This window comes from Coturnix japonica, chromosome Z (genome assembly GCF_001577835.2).
Source record: "Coturnix japonica isolate 7356 chromosome Z, Coturnix japonica 2.1, whole genome shotgun sequence".
NCBI lineage: Eukaryota > Metazoa > Chordata > Aves > Galliformes > Phasianidae > Coturnix > Coturnix japonica.
The window spans coordinates 21997133-22016185 of NC_029547.1; the positions used below are offsets into that span (position 1 = coordinate 21997133).

The 19053-nt window shown below is 45.0% G+C and overlaps 1 protein-coding gene across 1 annotated transcript; it reads left to right on the forward strand.

Moving 5' to 3' along the window:
• The first annotated feature begins 496 nt into the window (after positions 1–496).
• On the forward strand, positions 497–16270 carry GCNT4 (glucosaminyl (N-acetyl) transferase 4). Its single transcript, XM_015848879.2, has 3 exons — positions 497–575; positions 12636–12795; positions 13306–16270. The coding sequence occupies exon 3, from the start codon at positions 13307–13309 to the stop codon at positions 14672–14674; it is 1368 nt and encodes a 455-aa protein (XP_015704365.1). The 5' UTR covers positions 497–575; positions 12636–12795; position 13306; the 3' UTR covers positions 14675–16270.
• Positions 16271–19053: the final 2783 nt, after the last annotated feature.

The window sequence follows — 19053 nt, forward strand, 5'->3', positions numbered from 1 at the left end:
CACCAGACCAGGCTGCCCAGAGCCACATCCAGCCTGACCTTGTATGCCTGCAGGGATGGGGCATCCACAGCCTCCCTGGGCAACCTGTTCCAGTGCATCACCACCCTCTGTATGAAAATCTTCCTGCTAATATCCAACCTAAATCTCCCCTGTCTGAGTCTGAAACCATTCCCCTTTGTCCTGCCACTACCCACCCTTATAAACAGTCGTTCTCTCTCCTGTTTGTACGTGTATATACATTTCTAAGACATAGTCTTCCTCTGGAAGAAAGTTTTCCTGCTGGTATTGCTGCAGCAGCACCATCGGCTTTTGAGTCGTCCGACAGATGCGTCCCGGCCCCAAGTTTCCCCATAGAGCGGAGCGTAGCAGAGCAGAGCAGCGGCGGCTGTAGAGTTTCGGGAGGAGGAGAAATAGGAGGAGGGGAAGGAGGAGGAGGAGGAGGAAGGGGCGCGGCACGGCGTGGGCGCGCTGCTGCTCGGGGCAGAGCGCGGCGAAGGGAGGTCGGTGCTGTGCGGTGCGATGCGGTGCTGCTGTGCGCTGCGCTGCGCTGCCAGCAGGCGTGCTGAGGAGCTCCGGTAAGATCGCGCCGTGCGCCCGAAAAGTTATCGGAGGGGTAGAAGTGTCGGCTCGGAAATCATCCGGGGAGCGGCCGCTGGAGGTTGTACGCCGGGAGCCGAGCGCAGCCCTGAGCTGCGCCCGAGCAGAGCGGTGACAGCTTCAGGCGGGTCGGTAGCGGGGAGCGGGTCTGCATTGGTGTTGGCTGAAGTCTCCGCTGTTGTGGCACCGCTCTGTAAATGGGTATAAACGCGGGTGTTGGTTTGTACCGTGCTTAACCAGCCAAGTGCGCTCACTTCGTTTCCTATAGCGCGGCTCTCGTTACTTGTAGGGAAACAGAAGTAACAGAACAGCGAGGATCTGTCAGAAAGGAACTGGTTCGCAGTTTTATCGTCTCCGATTTTGCAATTTGAGAAGAGACGGGGGCAACTTCTCTTTTCGAGTGCTTAGACTTTGCTGGAGGAGGGCTCCGAAGGGAGACCCGCAGGGCAACGTTCCCTGGAGGCTCCGCATAACGTGACTTTGATGTGAAGCACTTCACTGCGTCACACCTGCCCTGCTGCACACCTCACATTCCTGTAACATTCCTGTTCCATTCCTTTAATGTTCATAGTTTCATCCCACAGCGTTAGTGCTGTGATTCCCGCATTTACCACAGCAGTCCAGCAGTGCTGGGAGGCAGAAGACTGAGAGCAAGTATGAGAAAGTGTTTGTTGTTGTTGTTGTTTTGTTTTGTTTTTCACGTGGAACTGGGATCCACTGTACAGTGTCTATGATTCACAGCCTGCTGCACATCAGAAAACTTACATCGAAAGCAACTGGGTAAATCCATGGAAGAAAATCACGGGATGCTGGTAGTGCGGAATAGAAAAGGTGCAGCCCCCAGCTTTGTCAGCTTCTGAGCTGTGAGTAGTTGTGAAGTGTATGTGGAGAAGAGCTTTCTGTGCTTTTTACTCTTTCCAAGAACCTGCTTTTGTGTTCTTGGGGATAGCACCCTGTGCTGGACGTGCGCTATGGGTGAGAGGTGAAATGATGTGCCTGCTCTAACAAGATAGCACATGAAGGAGCACAGGCTGCTGCCGTCTTTGTGCAGCTTTGGTTGTTGGTCACGTATGGGCTGAAGGGGCTGCAACTTGTTCGAAAGTGGTGATAGAAAACTCGGCTGTGCTTTGGATTGCTTGTGTTGGATTGCAGTGGGAATGCAGGAGAGAGGCACCAAACACTGCAACTCACTCTTGTGACTGATCTCTAGGTGTTGTGGATGGCTGTCTGTGCTGTTTGTGGCTATTTCCTGGCATAATATGTGCAAATTATACTGATCGGTCCCCAGACTGTGAACAGTCACCTTAAAAATAGTCTCTTGGCTGAGACGAGATCTCTGGAATTCTTCAGAAGTGGTCCAGTCAAATTATCTGAAGGTAAAATTCAGAAAGTACAAAGGGTCAAGCAGCATGCTATCAGCTGGAGTAAAGAAACTGGTGAGCACTGATCTATAGGATTCAGGGAAGCCAAGAAAATGTTGAAGCATTCATAGAGAACAGGTAAGCTCCAAGAACCTGTCAGCCTGCCAGCTGTTTGTCCTTTCTCTTGAGGGCCTCATCGGGTGCCTGAGATGTACAGTCCAATATCAAGAACGATTCTCAGATCTACGCATCTCCCTCGTGGGAGCTTCATGTGCATTAGCAGAACAGAAAAAGCATTTTCAGACTTCTGCTGAAAGATTTCAGGACACAACAGTGCAGGCATAATAGAAGGGGCTTTTGGAAACGTGATAGCTCTTGCTCAGCACTAGGACCTGAGAGGTGTTGGTGTTGGTGTTCTTCCTGGTGGTTTCTGTGCTCATACACAGCAAAAGAAGCCGCTTCACGCAGGAGCGTGGGCTGTGCTGTGCGTGCTGCTGGTGCTGAGCAGTGAAGTGGCTGGGTCTCACTCACAAGCAGTGCCCAGGAGGCTTTGGTGGAGGTTATGATGTAGCTTTCTGGCTGCAGACAAGGCTCCAGGAGTCCCATGTGGCTGAAGCCTCTAAGATTTCCCAGGAAATATCACTGAAGGAGCTAAGAGATATGGTAGATGAGTTACAAAAGGCTTATTTCTACAACGAAAACCATAGGGTGCTAAATCTAGCAAGGGAGGTAAGCTTTGTACATCACTGCCAATGACCCAAGCCTTGACAGATCTCTGGCTGAGAAGTTCCAGCAGGATGAGGAGCTCACAGGGCAATGTGCTGCTCATGAGTCCCTTCTCTTCCAGCTCAACATGGAAACTGACGAAATGTGAGTTCTCAGGTAGCGTCAAACCCAACCTTATGTTTAACCCCAGTGGTGGAGTACGTCAGCCCCTGTCTCATGGGCTGGCACTGGTGGGCAAGCTGACAGTGAGGAGGGATGGCTCGTGGAACGTGCCAATGGAAGAAATTGGCTTGTGCCATAGGGGTACCCAATAGAAAATGCTTTGGCATTTCTTAACATACATGCAAATAGTGCAACACGGCTCCTCAACTTTCTTTGTGTCTGTTACATGTCGGAACCTCATGTATAATGGCAATAAAGTAGATTTCTTATCATATGAGAGACATCATAGAGGAGGTGAGGCACTTACAGGATCATGTATTATTCCAAGTTGGGAGGGACTTGTGAGGATCACTGAGTCCAACTCTTGACTCCTCACATCACCACCCAAAATTCAAACCATAACAGAATGTTTTTATATTATAGGTGGAATTGCAGTGCAGATCATTATGCTTGAAATAAGCTTCAGAAAGAATCACCAGGACCATCAGTGTGACACATAGCCCAGATTCCTGCTCTTGGGTTTGCTGCCATGCCCTTAACCTGAGGGGAAAGTATGGCCGCTGGGACAAGGAGCTGCAAGATACTGGAGGCAGCACCATATGGCCTTGTGTCCTCCTGGCACTGGCACTTCAACCTGCCTCCTAGGGAGCAGCCAAACTAAACTGGGCTTTACTGGGTTGTTCCAATGGGACCTGGGACCTGAGAGAGTCTGAAAAAGAGGAGGCTCCAAGGGAGACCTGAGAGCAGCCTTTCGGTATTTAAAGGAGGGCCATAAGATGCAGGGGGACAGACTCTTACTCAGGGTCTGTGGTGATAGGACAAGGGAAAGTGGTTTCAAACTAAATGAGAGGAGATTTTGGCTGGCTATTAGGAAGAAGATTTTTGCAGTAACTGTGGTGAGGTGCTGGAAGAGGTTGCCCACAGAGGTGGTGGACACCCAGTCCTTGGAAGCATTCAAGGTCTGGTTGGGTAATGCAGCCTGGTCTAGCAGTGGACATCCTTGTTCCTTGCAGGTGAGTTGGATTATATGGCCTTTAAGAGCCTCTTCCAACTCATACAATTCCGTGATCTGCCCTTTTCTATGTTTTTGTCCCCTGTCCTCTCTGTGCTTAGAAATGCCATGTGAGCAAACACAGTTGTCTGTTGTGTAGGTAATTTATCCTCTCTTATGGCTTATTGAACAAGCCTGCGCTCATGATTTGGCAGATAAATTTTCAGACTTAAAAAAAAATCCTTGCAGTCAGTGAAGTTGCCCTTGTGCCTATGTACACTGACGTGGCATTCACCTGCAGCACGGGTACACATGGAGTTGGGGGAGCAGCTGATGGCGGGGCTTTGACTGCTGCCCACACAGCTCTCCCTGCACAGAGTGTCCCACTGTGCTTCCAGGGCACAGATACCAGGAGGGGACCTGTGGTGCAGGGTGACTGATGTGACCGATGTGACAGCTGTGACGGGCAGGGAAGGCTTTGACTCAGTAGGAACTGACATGCAGGGTGCTACTTACAGTAAAGTCTGCAGAGAGAGGCTCAGCAGAAAGGTGGAGGCATCTCTGCCCATCTGCAGAAGCAGAGGAATGCGCCCTGCTGCTGGCTGCAGCCTCTTGCAGCACAGTGCAGTTTCTCCTGCCTTCGTCTCTAACAGGAAGCTTCAGCCCTGTCATGCCAGCGCTGCTGCCAATGTACACAAACTCCAGCCCCTTTGGGCCTGATTTTTATGCTGTGCAGTAGTTTGGGGGTAAAGGTTAACTCTCACTCCACCATAGGGTATTATTATTTTAAACTTTTATGTGAGTCAGAGAGAAATTGTTAACTCCAGCTCTCCTGGAGTTATTCTATTTACCTGTGTATTTTTCCTCTGACTCCTGCCTTTATGGTGCACTAAGTCCTTGAAAAACAGGAATACTCCTGCTTCTTAAAGTCAGAGAGTTTAAATGTGCAGCTCTGTGCCTTAGCGGGGCTGCAAACCCACTGGCTGGCAGGGCAGAGCAGTCTGGGGTGTGCCAAGGGATTTGCTGAGAAACTGTTCTTATTGGAGACTGAGTAGAACAGATTGCAGCAGAATTCGCTCTGAAGCACCCCAGGCTTCAGAGGGGATGCAGAGCAGCCAGGAACTGCTTCCCTGGGATGCCGTCCTGCACTGCCCACTGCCTTGAAGAAATCAGCTGCCCCATGCACTGACCAGAGAGCAGGGACATGGCTTCCCTGCGGTCTCCCCTGAGCGTCCTCTTCTCCAGGCTAAACAATCCTAGCTCCCTGAGCTGTTCCCCATCAGACTTGTGCCCCAGACCCTTCACAGCTTCGCTGCGTTTCTCTGGATGCACTCCAGGGCCTCAGTGTGTAGTGAAGGGCTCGAAACTGGGGGTAGAGAGATTGTTAGAATCACATGCTGTCAGTGCAGTGCATTCTGTAAAGAAACACACATCACTATACCCCATGAATAAAGCGTCCTATTATTTAGTGCATGGATGACAGCGTTGTTGTGAGATGACAAAGTCAAATGAGATATCCATAACTGCTAAATCTTTGAAGAATTGGTGTTACTTAGGTGTCTACTCAGAAGCCGTCTGTTTTCTTCCAGAAGCACAAACAAAACAGGCTATGAAAAGCTGTAGATTTTATTGTTGTTGTTCTTTGGGCACCGTGTAATTTCAGATCTTCAGAATCTTAAAACTGGCAGGCTTACTGTTTGAATAGTCTCAGGTCTAAAAGTAATGGGGTGTTTTTCCGCATCGGGAACTCCACTAATAGAGGTCTGTAAAACAGCATGGAAATAATAGGGAAAAACGTGGGTTTCTTAGTTCTCCAGCTGTCAGTCCCTCAAAAGAGGTCTGTATATTACTTCAGGCAGGTCGAAATGAGGGTCGGGCACTGGTGCAGGTGCAGGGCAGCCCATGGTGCTGGACTCCACTGTAAAGAAGCAGTTCAGGGAACCAGGTAGAAAAACAGGCAAAGCTGATAGAGCCGACTGATCTCGATCTGATGCCAGTATAAAGCTCTCCTCCAGGAGCTCTGAGATCCCTATCATAGATAAATTTGCAATGAAAATTATTAGCTAGCACCAGTAAACACCAGTAAGTGAATGAATTATTTTCTCCAGCCAACAGCATTGAATAGTCAAGTAGAGACTGCTTGACTCAGCCAGGTAGTTTACTACAAGAAGGAAATCACTTAGCAGAACACATCTCTTCCCTCGCCTTCCTCACCTCCAAGGAACACGGTCTGCTCTGCATTTCAGCAGCTTGGTTTGTACAAAGCAGAGGGAGAAACAAAGGAAGGAACTGTGCCCTTGTGCACAGGTAGTGATGGAAACATCTCAGCCAGGTCTGCACAGCTGTGGGAGTGGGTCTGAATAAAGCAAACAGAGGTCTTCAGTGAGGGAGAGGAGAGAGACTTTTTTTTTTCAGAGTGTTTTGCCTGGAGGGGGGAGAATTGTTCCTGTTGCTCCTGCTGTGTGTTTGTGCTGCTGATTGCAAATGGTCTGGTTTGCAAGGAAAGGTGTGGACTGGTTCTGGCCCACGTCCCTCTGAGGCTGGAGGAGCAGCCAGTCAGATGGCACACCTGTTTGGCTGCTGTTTGCTTTACTTTTTACCTTAATGCCACTTATACAAGAGCACCTATTTTCCTTGGCCCCACTCTTCGTTCTCCTCTTTCATCGTTTTCCCACTTATTTTCTGCTGCTCGTACTTTACTCATGTCTAAGTTATAGTATTTTTGTGGGTTTTGTTTTGTTTTATTTTGTTTTTAACCTGAGAGCTGGGGGAGGAGCCTCGTTCCTGCTCAGAAGGGCTTCTGCATGGGAGCCAGAACAGCAGAGAGTGGCTCCCCTGCATTTCCTCTTCTCTCACAGATCCATCTTTGGAGTTTATGTTTTTCCTGACCTCTTGCTCTGTGCAGGCACAAAGTCAGGATGCCCCACGATGGTATTTGTTTATCATGGGTAGTTGCTGGCTGAGCTGGAACTCTGCTTACCAAACAGGTCCTTCAGGACGGGCTGGCAGAGGGCACTGCAGAAGGGCCGGTGTGTGCTGAGTGGGGCACGTCTTGCAGCATTCCTCAGGGAGCTGCCATGCAGGGAATGCTGCAGGCAGAGCCACTGCAAACCTCCTCAGACAGCTCTGCTGCCTCACCTTGGCAAGTCAGCATGATTTGGATTCAAAGTGGGAGTCAGTCTCTTCTCTCAGGTAACAGCAAAAGGTAGTGGCCTCTCAGAAGATGTGTGGAGTTCTCATAAGGAAGAGTTTGAAGGAGAGCAGAGACTGCAATCACCCATCTACAGCAGACTCTTATGGGACTTCCAGCATCACAGCACCAACATTCCTACACAAGCACTATGATGCCATGCTATCTCCTGTTAAAAACCGTTGGGTTACACGCAAGAACAGGTCCAACAGTGCTGCCCAACACCCAAAAATAGGCAGAATAACAAGCAGAAAATGTTTATCTCTTGCATATGCAGTAATGCATGACAGCAAAGTAGTATGGTTTCCCTTGTGGTGCCTTACGCTTGTTTTTGCTCTGAAGGAATGGGTGCTCACCCTGTACCAAATGTGGTTCACAATAAACAAACTTGCCTGCTCCTTGTTTGCATTAGGCTCTTTAGAGATTTACCATTGGACCACAACATCCTGTATAATGTTGTGACTCAGCAGGTTAACTTTTGAGCTTTCTACTCCTCCTCCGACAGTCACCTCCTGGTTTTCCCTCCAGGGCCATCATGTCACACAGACATGGATATTCTCCTGTTCCTCTTCCGTTATGCATGGTCCTAAGGGAGGAGATGCTGGGCTGGGCGAGGTGTCCTATGCTGCCCCAGATTTGCAGTTCACTGAATAATGTTGGTTTGTTTGCCCTCGTAGCACTGAGAAGACACAATAGTTTAAAAGGTCTGGTTTTGCAAAGATATAATTAGAACAGCAGAACTTCATGTAGGCACAGTCTAAATCTAAAGGTTTGCACTGTTAGGTGTTGTTTTCACAGCACTATAGATGTTCGATGTTGTACAGCTATAAATAGCACAAGGCATGTAATATAGGAGAGTTATACAGATGCTACTTGTAGCTGCCTGGCTGTCTCTGTTGTAGTGCACAGTTGTTTAAGCTGGTGTCTTTAGGGGAGAATGCAACAAAATTTACACAGTGATCCGCTGCAAGAGTAATTTATTGCCAGGCTGATCATTGCTTTCCCTTAGACTCCGCCCTAGGGACCAGGGCTACCAACAGTGCCTTTTACAGTTTCTTTTTACAAAGAGCGATATAACATCTTTTCGATTAAAAAGATGCAAATGGATAAACAAATTTTGCTCCGATCCAGTTTGGTTTCAGGAGCTAAACTGAAAAACAAGGCCAGATGTCATTACCTTGGGTTACTTTCCCTTTGCCCATTTGGTCTGAGTGCAGGCAGCAGTGGTGAAGGGAGAGCCACTTTGCAGAGTACGTACCCAGTCATGCCCAGAAATATTATGGGCCTGCTGAGCTGGAATTATAATTGTTTTAACACTTCTCTTTTTTTGTCTGTCCCAAAAGAATTCTAAAAGTGGGTTTTAATTTACCTTCAATTAGCCTTTCCTTGGGTTTTACCTTGTAAGCAGTTAACATCTCAACCGGCTGCAGTTGCTCAGTAGAAATTACGCAGATATGCATTTTTTCTGCTGTACCATAGTAAGCTGCGTAGTAAAAGCTAAGAGAAATAAACACGGGTTCAATTTGCCTTGCTTGCCATGATGGTGAACATTACTTCTGCCTCTGTGAAAGTGTTCCTGTGTGAGCTCGGTGTCAACTGTGCCACATCCTGGACCCAAGCAGGTTGCCTCTGGCTGGTGTACAAGTGCAAATTCAGCTTTCCACATGCATGATGACACTGCCGGGCACATTTCTGGGCACTCTGCTGCTTACCAATTTGCAAGCAGGAACATTTTATTTTCTCAGAAAGGTAAATTTCTGCACAGCCAGATGAGCACAGCAAGTAGTGACTGTGGAAGTGAGTTTTTCTGTGGTCATCTTCATACTTTACTTCCCCAGATCTTTCCTGGTTATCCAAAATACACATAGTATGTAAACACACACATGTTATTATGTCTGCTTATTTCCACCATCCCCATGGCGGAATAAACTTGCCCAATTCCAACTGTGCATTTTCCAGTGTACTTCTGCCTTCAGCAGAAACAAGCAGAATGGAACAAGCTCTGTTCATTACTTTCAACAGGTTAAGTGCTTTCTGTGAGCTCATGAGGCTCAGGAACAATCCCTGCTACAGAAGCCTTTCTTACAGGTTTTTCCATCACTTCAATTCCAGCAGCACCGAGCTATGCTGCCATGAGATGAGTCAAAATGCTGTTTGCTTGGATAGTATTCAAGGACAGAGAGAAGAAAAAAAGCTAGATTCTGATTGTGTGGGCTTTACAGGTTTTGATTTGCAAGTGATTTGCAAGCCACAGGAGAGCTGCAGAACTCTTCTGCAGGCTCCCAGAAGCTGAAACATGCGTGCTGGATTGAAGCCCACAGTTGAGAGCAGAGCAGTGCTGCCCAAGTGTGGAGTGCCTTGCATTTTCTGGCCTTTCTAGTCTAGTGGAAGTGAGGAGGGAGTTTCTCTTCCAGCTCAGGCTTCCCTCAGTCCCACTCAGGAGGGTTTGCTCTGCTGACAAAAGATGTTCTTCAACAAGAACATCCTGTGTCTTTCCCTGCACCAAAGACTTGACGCATGGCTGAAGTCCTCTGGGGGTGTGAAACTCTCCCTTTGTTTGTCCTTTGGTGTAACTCCACAGCTTTCACAGTTACACAAAGGAAATGGTTATAAGAGTCTGAAGGTATAAAGCTGCTCAGAATGGCTTCTTGCAGGGTGGAAAATACAGAAAACCCAGCTATTCCCTGGGTGGAAGGAAATAGTGCTATAATGAATCTAACGATCATTTCCTATTCTGGTCCAAAAGGAAATAAAAGGAAATTCAGAGAACAGAGCAATAGTCACAGTAAGCGTTTTTGTTCGTAAAAATTTCAAGTTAGGGCTGTTGGCAGCTGCTAATTGCCTTAAGTCCTGGTGCCAGAGAATTGAGATTTCATCCATATTTATATCTTGGCTAATGTAACTCTAGAAACTCCCAATAGCCAGCTGATTGCCTAGTTCTTTCTTAAATCCTGCTGAGCTCGTGGTCTTTAGGATGCCTTCCGACAGACTATAACCACATGTATGAACACGTGTACTAACTATAAACACATGCATGTGTTCTTACACAATGTGCATGTGTTTCCCTTATATTTGCTGCATGTCTGTTTTCTTTGAACATCACATTTTCTTGCATTACAGAGGCAAGGGATAAATAAAACCCCCACCTGTCTCTGAGTCATTCAGTACTTTGCATCCCTCCCAATCAATGCTTGGACCTGAAATTGTCTGTACTTTCTGTGTGTATATTGTAGCCATGCGGTGTGTGTTGATTATGAGATGTGGCCACTCCATTAATTCCTTCAGCAGTGTTCCCTCATGTGGGAGAGACAGACATTTTAAGAAATGAGACACAATGGCAACACCATCCCCTCTTCATAGTAAAAAAATCCTTGCTCAGAAGAGTGAACATTGATCCTGTGTAGTTAGTACTTGAGAGATAAATGAGCATGATTTCCACTGTGGTCAGTGCTAGGTGAGGTGTGTGCTTTGGGCACTTGCGGGTGGCTCTCACTGCCTGTTGCCTGCTGTTCATTCCTTCCTCCTCCTCCTCCAGGGATGACTGTGTGCTTGGCACAGTGCTTTGTGTGAGAGAGGCTTCAAGCGCTGCGTGTGCTTAGGGAATAAGAGCTGTGTACTTCAACAAAAGCTGATGAGATTGTTGGTGGCTCTTCTGTGCTGAGGGTTTCCATTGTCCTCTCTTGTCCTGTTCCTTAGGAAATCCCTCTCTTGTCCTGGTTAGAGGCAAATGTTTTGTGCCTAACAAGCAAAGCTGTTGCTGCCGTACCAGTACACTGAGCCTGGCTTTAGAGATTAAACTGGTGGCTGTGAGTTTGCTGCTGAAAATGTGCTGGCCAGGGTCAGGGAGAGCCTCCATAACAAAGGGATTTAGTGGAAGAGTTGAGGCTTCTCACCAGTGCTCCTTAGTTTCATTCTCCATGAGGAATTCAAACCACATCACCACAGTTTTCTGAGTTTCTGTGGCCTCTTTTTATCGCATAGAACATAGGAACATTCAGCTGAGCTGAGTGTACATGTTTTGCCCATCAGTAAGATATAAAAACCTCAGTGCCATCGAGGTGATTTCTTTCTTATCCTGACTTGTCTCCACACCACACCAGAATCCCGTGGTCTGGAATGGGAGTTTTCAGCAGGTAACTGTCACTTTGTTGGTTCACCTAGAAACTTGTTTGTTGGTTCACCTAGAAACGGAATGTTTGATGCTGGGTGGAGCTGGCCAGGACTAATTTACATACAGGATTTTTGGAGCACTGGAGAGCACTTTGGAGCACTGCATCAAGGCTGCAAGCATCTGTTCAGGGAAGGTGACATTTCCTTCTCCTTTCTGTTGTTCCCAGAGAAGAAATAACAGGGAAAGGAAAACACAGGGAGAGAGACTATTGAAACAGCTCCGTCTTGGCAGGCTAAGACTGCGAAGCTGGAGGTTGCAAGACCTGTCCATGATGGGTACATTAAAGATACCCGTTAGTCTCTTAGTAAGAGTTGTGTGCTCATCTCAGTCTTTGATTTTACATGCCTACATGGAATCTGCAGGCACTTCTGGTAATCCCACTGTCTTCTTCCTGCCTGTAGCTGTGCCTGAAAACTATGAAGAGATGCAGAGAAGCTCCAGCACTTGTTGGACTGATGTTCGTGTTCCATGTGGAAGAAGCATAGCTCCTGTTGAGCTTGGTGCAGTTGAGAAGAAGGCACAAGTCTGTAGGTGTTTGCCTTATGTTTGTCACAGGGAATGAAGGAGAAGGGTTGTGCTGAGCCATTCATCCACAGGGACAATGCTGAAACTGACTGATGCTGTTTTGCCATGGTACCTTCATCATTAACACAGCTTCAGGAACGAGAGAACACACAGTGCTTTGTCTGTGTGCTGTGTCCTCTGTCTTTTGTCCAGCAAGAAAGAAGCGGAGTGAGAATGACGTGAGAGACCTAGAGGCAAGCTGCCCACTGTGCAGGCAATCTCCCAGAATACGACTATGTACAACACTCCCAAATCATCTCTTTGGTTTGAAAAAGACCATGTTGTTCCTGTCCTGAACTAAAGCCTTTCTGTCATTGCGACAGCATTGCATAAGATTTACAGCAGGTTATGTGCATCCTTCTGTTAACTGTGCACATGCAAAGTTTCAAAGCCAGTAACAGGTCTGAACATAGCTGGCATAGTGGGTGGGCACTATGAAGCATTCTGATCCAGCTTCTTCCCGAAATAAAATGCAGGGAACTGTTCTGCAAGAGCAGTGCAACATAGCAAGGAAGTGGAGCTTAAGCTAGTGCTTCACTTGGATGTGGACTCTAGTCTAACTAGTTCAGGAGCAACAATAATTATGCTTGCACTCAGAAGGTAGGGCAAGAATACATGGAAACACGATTACTGTATTGAGCTTTCATTGCTGTAATACCTCAGTTGCTAAACTGCTTCACAGAGACGGTGCCATATATCCTGTTTCATAAAAAAAGGGCCTTGCCTCTGCTTTGCAGTCACAGCCAAGGGTGTCTCACATAGCAAAATGTATGCGCTGTTTCTCACTGCTGCCCCACCTGCCTTCTAAGGTTGTGTTATGTACTACCTCCAGTGGATGGATATGCTGTGTCTTCATCTGTCCCTTTCTTTCAGGGCAGATTAGCAGTACCTTCAAGAAGAAATCCGGACTTCGGACATGTCAGACCCTGCTGGGAAGGGACAAGGAAGGAAATTTGTTTCTCTTTGGACTTTGTTGTCCAGCCCCAGTGTTAAAGACAACGAGGATGCTCTGACTGAATTCTAAAGCTTTCAAGTAAATCTTTTCTTTCTCTCTTAAAATATATATGTAGATGTATTTTTTACTATTATTTTTTGTCCTATTGCCTACTGTTAATCATGCATTCTTTGCAGACTCATGAAAGTCTCTTGGTCCTCCTGTTGAATTCTCTGGAAATGCTTCAGAAAATAAAGTCTCCATCCTACTCTCTTGAGAGGACAGGCATGTTTCTGCAATGCAAGGGTTGCTGTTCCTCTGCTTGTGTCACAGCAATAAAAGAAAAAAAGTGCTCTGGAAAATATACAGCAGTAATCCTATTCCAAGACTCTTATTGTTTAGCTGGTTATTATCTGAAATCAGAGATGTTTTATTGTCTTCAGTCAGATAACTGGGCTAATGAAATCTTTGCGTATTATTGTGGCAAAATCTGTCTTTGCATTAACATGATGATTAAGAGGAAAGGTGGTGTTTATGTTGTAAAGACATAATTTCCTCTGGAGCATCGTTTGTCTTGTAAAATGTCAACATCTTTCTGTTTTCTTACAGAATGAAGAGGCATAAGCTTCCCTACAGGTGTCCCACAAGAAGGAAGATCCTGATCCTGTGTTTCACGGGGTGGGTGATTGCACTCCTGAAGCTCCTCCATGTTGAAAGACACTTTTTTCCACCTAAGAGCATTTATTTGGTTGAGCACTTCTTGAGCACTTCTTCTTATGTTAGAAACAGATATTCCTATCTCAGAAACCACTTCCAGTATGAAATTAACTGTTCATCGATATATGAACAAGATCCCCAGGAAATCGGCAAGAGTTTGGAGATAAGAAGGAAGGATATAATTGATTTAGAAGATGAAGATATCATTGCAATGACCAATGATTGCGACATGTATCGTACACTGAGGAAATACCACCTGATACCTGTTTCTCCAGAGGAAGAGAGCTTTCCAATAGCCTATTCTTTCGTTGTCCACAAAGATGCAGTGATGGTTGAGAGGCTCATACATTCACTGTACAGCCATCAAAATATATACTGCATTCACTATGACCAAAAAGCAGCTAAAAGCTTTAAATCTGCTATGAACAATCTAGCTAAATGTTTCCCCAATATCTTCATTGCGTCAAAGCTGGAGATGGTGAACTACGCGCATATTTCAAGACTGCAAGCAGATTTAAATTGTTTGTCTGATCTGATGGACTCTGTGGTTCCCTGGAAGTATGTTATTAACTTGTGTGGCCAAGATTTCCCTTTGAGATCAAATTTCCAGTTGGTTGCTGAACTGAAGAAACTCGGTGGGGGAAACATGCTGGAAACTATAAAGCCAAGTAGTAGCAAAAGAGAACGATTTACTTATCATTATGAACTTATGAAAGTGCCTTACGAATACATGCAGATGCCTGTGAAAACCAACATTTCCAAGGACCCACCACCTCATAATATTGAGGTATTTGTTGGCAGTGCCTATTTTGTTTTAAGTCGAGCTTTTATTCAGTACACCCTTAGCAGCTCTCTTGTAAAAGACTTCTTTGACTGGTCGAGGGATACTTACTCTCCAGATGAACATTTCTGGGCCACTCTTGTGCGTGTTCCTGGGGTGCCCGGGGAACTTTCAAGGTCTGCCCAAGACATCACAGACTTGCAGAGCAAAACTCGTTTGGTGAAATGGAATTATCTTGAAGACCATTTGTACCCTCCATGCACTGGCACCCACCTTCGTAGTGTTTGCATCTACGGGGCGGCAGAATTAAGATGGCTTATGAATTATGGGCATTGGTTTGCCAATAAGTTTGACTCCAAAGTAGATCCTGTCCTGGTAAAATGCTTAGCAGAAAAACTGGCAGAACAACAGAAAGAGTGGGTTTATTTGTCTTCTGACAAATACTTTCTGCGTATCAATCCTACAAATGCTTCTCTATAGCAGTGGTGTTCTTCTAGCTACCGGTGCTGTATACTGCTGTATTTTAGAGCCTGGGATTCTCTGGCCCTGACCTGCTGCAAGGAGTTCCTTCTGCATTAAGTTCAGGACACTGAAGAGAGAGCTATCTGGACACTGTTTGTGAAGTTAGCAACTCTCCATTTGACAGTTTTTTCACTTGCCACAACAGTCCCGTAACTATTCTTCAAGGTAATTCTTGGAGGGCAAGGCCTGCTTTTGGAGACTCTGGTACTGTCTAACCTAATGGAATACTTAAGAAACCTGTTTTACATTGTGTGCTCGTGTCTTTCTTAAGAAACCCCACCATGCTTGTATGCCTGTCCCCTTTTCCTGCACTTTTTCATTAAGGTATGAAGCAAAGACCTCTGCATCTGCTACCTCAGGAAAACTGGAAGTGCAGAGCTTGCAGACACAACTATGAGCAGTGTGACTTCCCTGGACCATGCAGCCCCTGCTGTGGCCTGGATTGCCCTGATCCCCACCTGCAGGTGCTGACAGGGCTGCGATGGGAGCACTTCTGGGTGGCACAAGGGAAGAAGTACCCTTGGATGCCACAATATCATTATGTCCTCCCAGCTTGGCTGTGCATTGTTTGTCTTTCTGGAGTCTGTGTTTGAGGCTGTGCTGTGCCTGTGGAATGGTTGGTGGTGAATTGAAGCAATCTGTGTCAACACGTGCGAATAATGCTCTACTATTCTTCAAGGGCAGTACAGGGAACCATGCCAGAAGATGTCTGCCTCCATTCCTAGCCCAGTCCTTCTGAGACAGTGTTTTTACATGCAACGGGTAACTAGTGCTATTTGCAATCAGTATTCAGCAGGGTGGTGCTATGCTGAAATTCAAAACATGCTATGTCCAGCAGCAATCATACGAACAGTCACTGCACCGCAGGAAGGGGCTGGGCAGCCTCGCTCAGCTGGGCTCTCATGTAGAATGAGGGAAGTGTTGGTCAGCACAGAAACCTTTGTGACAAAGAAATGCCCTTTGGCATTTCTGGGGATTCTCCACAATTTTGCTGTGCTACCAGCTCAGTTCTGGTGGTTCCAGTGGGCCTCATGGTCCAGCTTGCTCTGTGCCATTTCTGCATATCTAGTGCTTATCAAGGGGCCTCTTCTCATGAGTGGCTTCAGGTATCTGGTTTTATTGATCCTCAGATTGCCACAACAATGATCATGTCCTGTTCCCACAAAAAAGCATAGCTTCTTATTTGAGTTTTCGGAACCAACTCATTCCTTTGTCTCAGTTTCTTGAAAAATCAGCTTTTTAAAATTCAGTCAGAGTCAACATGATTATGGCTCGAGTTTGAGCTTGCATGAAGAGTCATGGACCTTTTCCTTATTTGTGACACTGATTTTCCTTTGAGTCTTCATCTGACTTTTCTGTTCCAGCTGTAAAATGGGAACTGCTTGACAACTGCTACCTTGTCAAGCATTTAGAAACCTATGGATGTTTGTCATGGGCTGGTTGCACAGTGCTAATTGTTGATCAAAGTTATTTATGATTAAGTCTGTGTGTGCACAGGTTGATTATTTCTCTTATGTACTGTTTCTCAAATAAATGGGGATTATTTTTTATGTCTATGCTGCTTACTTTGGTGACTTGCCACATCTCACAGCTGACTTGATACAATTTATAGATATTTTGCAGAAAATGAAATATTGGCAGTACTTACAGATTCACACATCAGTACTGATATACAAAAACTAGACTTTTCACATGGGAAGAGGCTAATAGCCAGAGGATGCCAGAGGACCAAGTCTCAGCCAAGTCAAGCAAGCCTCAGTACAAGTAAACTGATGTATAATTAGTTAGCTGGTGACTTTTTACTTATGTTTAAGTACACTCACACATTTTCATTTGTGTTTATTTGTTCTGTCTTAAGTTTATAAACAAAACCACCAGCATAATAAACTTAACTGAAGTAAATAATTTTAATCAATGTGCAGCTCTGTGCTACTTCATCTGAATTGGGTTAAACAATGTCTTTGATTTAAGTAGTCTGAAATAAGGCCGTGCTCGCTTCCTAGGTAACAAAGAAGTGAATGCAAAGGCGACGTAAAGTGAGGCATCATCACCCATTACAGTGTTAGGTTTGCTAGCTGGAAAAGTACAAGTTGTATATGGTTTCTTCTTTATGAAATGCAAATTTTCTAATGAATTATAAATATACCTATTTTTGAAGGTAACTTTAAAGGCTAATCAGGCCTGTAGAAGTTAGTTCTCAAAACCATAGGATCATTCAGGCTAAAGATCACCTAATTCACTCTCTGGGGCAATGTGTTCCAATTTTCCTGGGTTCAAAATTTGCTAAAATACAAGTTCTTTAACTTTTGAATAATTTTCTTTGTGTTTTTTTCTTTTTATTATTATTTTTAATTTTTCTTTTTACTGTTAGAAATGTAGATGCAAAGTTTATGTCTGTATCACAGTTCAAATCATACAAGTGATTAGACGGTGGAGTTGGGGAATGGCTTCGTTATTTGCCTTTGAATTCACCACCTTTGTTCTTTACACAGGTAGGTCTTTCTTTGCTAAGTCATGATCCATTGATACCTTCCTCTCAATGAGAAAAGTAACTGAACCTAGCTTATGGGAAAAATAAAAGATATCTGATTTGGGCTGCAACTTAGAGGCAATAATCTGTCACCTGCTCTCTGATTTTTCTTTGCCTTAGTAAAGTCCAGATTTGCCTTTCCTCACTCTTCTTGTAAGTTATTTCATAAACTTGAAATGCACATATATTTGCTGTATCAGACGGTTCACTTCCTCTTTGTTTTGCTCAAGATGACCCACGCTGTCCTTTTTCCACTCATCCAGTCCCCTGCTGACTGCACGGTGGACTATCACTTGATCTTCCTGTTCAGGAAGGATGTGAATGCAATACACTAATGTTGTTCATGCTGTTGGTACAGGTACAGCCTTCTGCTTTATTAGTGGCTGGAAACAGCTGCTGAATGTGTCCTAACATGGAAAGCTAAGTGAAGGAGAGTAAGAGACAATGTGCTTTAAAGTAATAGGTGTGGGACATTTGTGCAAGTTGTCTCACTAATGAACTTCTAATGAACACTGTTCATGAACAGTTAGGAGGGTGGAATGCAGAAGAACAAATGTTTCACTGTGTATTTTCCTTGATGTTAGAATAAAAGATTGTGAAAGGAAAAGCTACAATTTAGACACCTAATCTATAACTGTAATTAAAAAACAGTCAATCTGTTGAGCATTTCTGCAGATACTACATCTCTGCTTTGACATTTGAGGCAGAATGTATAACCATGAGGAAAGCAGTTTTGGGACAGCAAATAAAGAGCTTAAGTGGCATCTGTGTATTTACGGTGTGACCTTGAATTTTAGTCCAGGTACAGTCTCTGTGATGTGATATGGTGATAGTTCCCAATTTCACTGAAAATGAAACACTGCAAAGCGGTGTTATCCATTAATAACACGCAGTAAATCTTCTCTGGAAAAGCCCCAGCACTGTTTGGTCTCTCAAGCCATAGTTGTACACTATTCTGCTCCTCTTCTTTCCAAGGTTACCAGGCTTTTTGAGTTTCCCATAGCTAAACTACACTAATCTTTAGAGCAGTAATCCTTTTTAGAATGGGGGAAAGTGAATTCCATGCAGCTTTGGGCTGGAATTTTCTCAAATGAGATAGAAAGGAGCTAGCAGGCTTTTGGGAAAGGAGGATAGGGAAAATATGTTTCCTTGCTACAGGACTGCCACATACGTGTCTTAGCAAGGAACGGCTTAAGTGGAAGTACCTATAGCATGATTGCTGCTGCCATCTCAGATAAAGGTAAGCAGGACTTGTGGTAAGTATATTTTGAAAATGAAAATCATTTAAGAGAAAATGCCCAGAGCTTGTGTCGACTTCTATTCCTGTAAGAAACAGTTGCTTAGAAAAATATTGAAAAGGTATTGCGGCTTGACTAGTTAGTAACTCAGTATTGTGATATTTGCAACAGGAAGGGTAGAAAAAAAGGGTCTGTGAATTCTTTGCTTAAGGCAGGTCAATGGTTTTTAATGATATTTTCAGTGTTATTTCTAGAAACCAATTTAAACATGTGCTAATGTGAAAAATACGTGACTGACTTCTACCTTGCATCTCAAGTGCTAGCTATAACACATTCGAGTTTATTTAAATCCTCTTCTCTGGGCTACAATTAAGAGACTCTGTTGTGACTTAATTAAAGGCAGCAGCTTTCCTATTTCTGAGCACTTTTTTACTGCTTGAATGCGTTCTCTGAGACTGAAGGGATGGCAGGTCTAAGCTTTACCCACGGTGATGAGGAGACTGGAGAGTACTCAGATTCTTCTGCAGGTGACATTACTGCCACCACAGCATTGCAGCTGGGAAATCAGA

What these genes read in the sequence shown, in the direction of transcription:
- GCNT4 (XM_015848879.2), top strand. Translation starts at nt 13,307, where the DNA reads ATGAAGAGGCATAAGCTTCCCTACAGGTGTCCCACAAGAAGGAAGATC.